The sequence below is a fragment of the Cariama cristata genome, unplaced genomic scaffold, assembly GCF_000690535.1.
Source record: "Cariama cristata isolate BGI_N322 unplaced genomic scaffold, ASM69053v1 scaffold20542, whole genome shotgun sequence".
Lineage (NCBI taxonomy): Eukaryota > Metazoa > Chordata > Aves > Cariamiformes > Cariamidae > Cariama > Cariama cristata.
In genome coordinates, this window is record NW_009603464.1 from 1 (window position 1) to 2,274 (window position 2,274).

Here is a 2,274-nt window from a genome sequence, read left to right on the forward strand (position 1 = left end):
ATGCCAGCTGGAGGGCAAGGGGAGCCAGCGAGCCCGGGGGCTGCGCCGGGACTACCTGTCCATGGTGATCTGCCAGTAGGTTTCAGCGGAGAGGGGGATCCAGGTGATGCCGTTGGCGCTGTAGAGGGGGTCAATGGCACCGAAGAGGACGAAGCTGCCGCTCTGCTCATTCCTGCAAGGGGGGGAGCCATCAGGTGGGGGTCTCACCGCCCCCCCCCCCAACCCACCGGCAGGCCAATCGCTGAGGGGGGCTTTGCTGCCAGCCTTTTCCGCCGGTGCTGATGCCGGTAATGGGGAGCCATCTCCCCCAGGAGCCGCGGGGTGCGACACCACCTGGGAACGGTGCCGGAGCCAGCCCCGGTGGGAGGGAAATGGGAGAAAATCCTCGGCAAAGGCTGGGCGGCTCTGGTCAGGGCTTACTTGCTCAGGTAGACGGAGAAGAGGTCCTTGGCCACGAGGCCTTCCGACATCATGTTGTCAAAGACGGGGGTGGCTCCGGAGGAAGAGATGCTTGGGAAAGCCAGGCCCAGGATGCCATCGAAGGGGGTGTAGTAGAAGAAATCACCGGGCTCAGTCTCAGACAGCCCAAAGATCTGGTTGGTGACATCGAGACCTGCGACCTGGATGGGGAGATGGGGAGAGGGAGAGGGGCTTGGTTCGGGCGGGCTGTGCCCCAGTGTCCTCGCTCCCCTGGGATGGGGGGGACTGGTGCACCCCGCCTTACGGAGACGGTGTCGTAGCCCAGGATGCCGGTCATGCTGCCAGTGCCGTAGGTGATCTCGACGCTGTCGTTGGTGCTGACGAAGGTGGAGGAGTCCGATGGGTTGAAGCGGTTGTGGTTGCCTGCAGGTATGGGAGAGAGATGGTCACGGTACGTCCTGCCCTCGGGGACCGAGAATCCCTCTCCGGTGCCTGCTCCATCACCCGATGTCCCTCGGGAGAGACAGGGCAGAGCCATCCTTGGCTCCCAGCCCTCCCAGGGGTTCCCAGAACCAGGCAGGGCAGGGCACTGGCCAAGCCCGAGGCTTCCCCTGCCTTCACCCATCACCCAGGGGCTGCCGGACACCTACTGCAGGCTGGGCTGGAGCAGTACACCGAGGGCACCCACAGGTTGGAGGAGCCGGTGTCAAAGAGAACGGTGAACTGCTGGCCTGGGGTACCGATGTAGATGGTGCCGAAGTACTCGTCCTGTCAAAGCGGGATGGGTAAGGGGCTAGCAGGATGGGTAAGGGGCTAGCAGGATGGGTAAGAGGCTAGTGGGTCAAGTAAGAGGCTAGTGGGATGGGTGAGGGGCTAGTGGGTCATGTAAGGGGCTAGTGGGTCAAGTAAGGGACTAGCAGGTCAGGTAAGGGGCTAGCAGGATGGGTAATGGGTTAGGGGAGTGGGTAAGGGGCTAACAGGCCAGGTAAGGGGCTAGGGGGATGGGTAAGGGGCCAGTGGCCCTGTGGGCTGCCCCACTGGTGCCAGCCCCTCTGCCCCGCCATGCTCACATCCAGGTAGTTCTGCAGGCGCTCGACGGAGCCCGTGGTGGGGAAGTACTTGGCGGCCGGGTTGTAGGGGTGCTCCTTCAGGTAGTGCTCCAGCAAGCCGTGCTCCTTCAGGATCTGCCGCAGGGACTTCATCTTCTTCAGAGGGACCCTGGGGGACAGGGGACCCCATCCGTCACCAGGAGCCAGGCAGGGCCATGCCTCCGGGAAGGGGGAGCCTGCGGGTACCCCTACCCTCTGCCCCATCCTACAGCCCCTTGTGTGGGACCTGGGGGTCCTGTGGGGAGCCTTGGCCATGGCAATGGGTGGTGAGGGGGCTGCAGGTTGTCGTGCCCCCCCCCCAGCCCTGCTGCGTGCTGGAAGCCGGGCCGTCGCCCCGCTTGCCTTCCCCAGCGTGGGTGCTGGGGGGTCCTCGGGACGGCGGTAGCTGTGTGGGCACCCCGAGACCCCGGTGCTCACCTGTGCATCGCGCATTGGGCCAAGGCCACCAAGGTGAGGAGCAGGAGCAGCTTCATGGTGGATGCTAACAGCCAGCGACCGAGGAGAAGAGACAACCTCGAGTGTGCCACCGGTCCCAGCCCGGCTTCCTTATATCCCAGCCACCCTTGTTTGCCCGGGGTCCCCGATAAGAAAGGCAAACAGCCCCGGGGGCAGTTATCGCAATGTCCTTAAGGGAGGCAGGGCGCGGGGAATGTCAAGTTGAGGGCTCTCCATCTTCTCCAGGGTCAAACGCCGCGGCCGGGACGCAGGGATGCTTGCGGCAGGGTGGGGGTGGGGGGGGGGGAGC

At 64.7% G+C, this 2,274-nt stretch overlaps 1 protein-coding gene across 1 annotated transcript; it reads right to left on the reverse strand.

Moving 5' to 3' along the window:
- Positions 1-51: 51 nt before the first annotated feature.
- Positions 52-2,002, reverse strand: LOC104157762 (pepsin A-like). Its single transcript, XM_009695223.1, has 6 exons — positions 1,947-2,002; positions 1,491-1,638; positions 1,071-1,188; positions 725-843; positions 421-620; positions 52-172 (listed from the first exon to the last, which is right to left on the reverse strand). Exons 1-6 carry the CDS (start codon positions 2,000-2,002, stop codon positions 52-54), a joined length of 762 nt encoding a protein of 253 aa, XP_009693525.1.
- Positions 2,003-2,274: the final 272 nt, after the last annotated feature.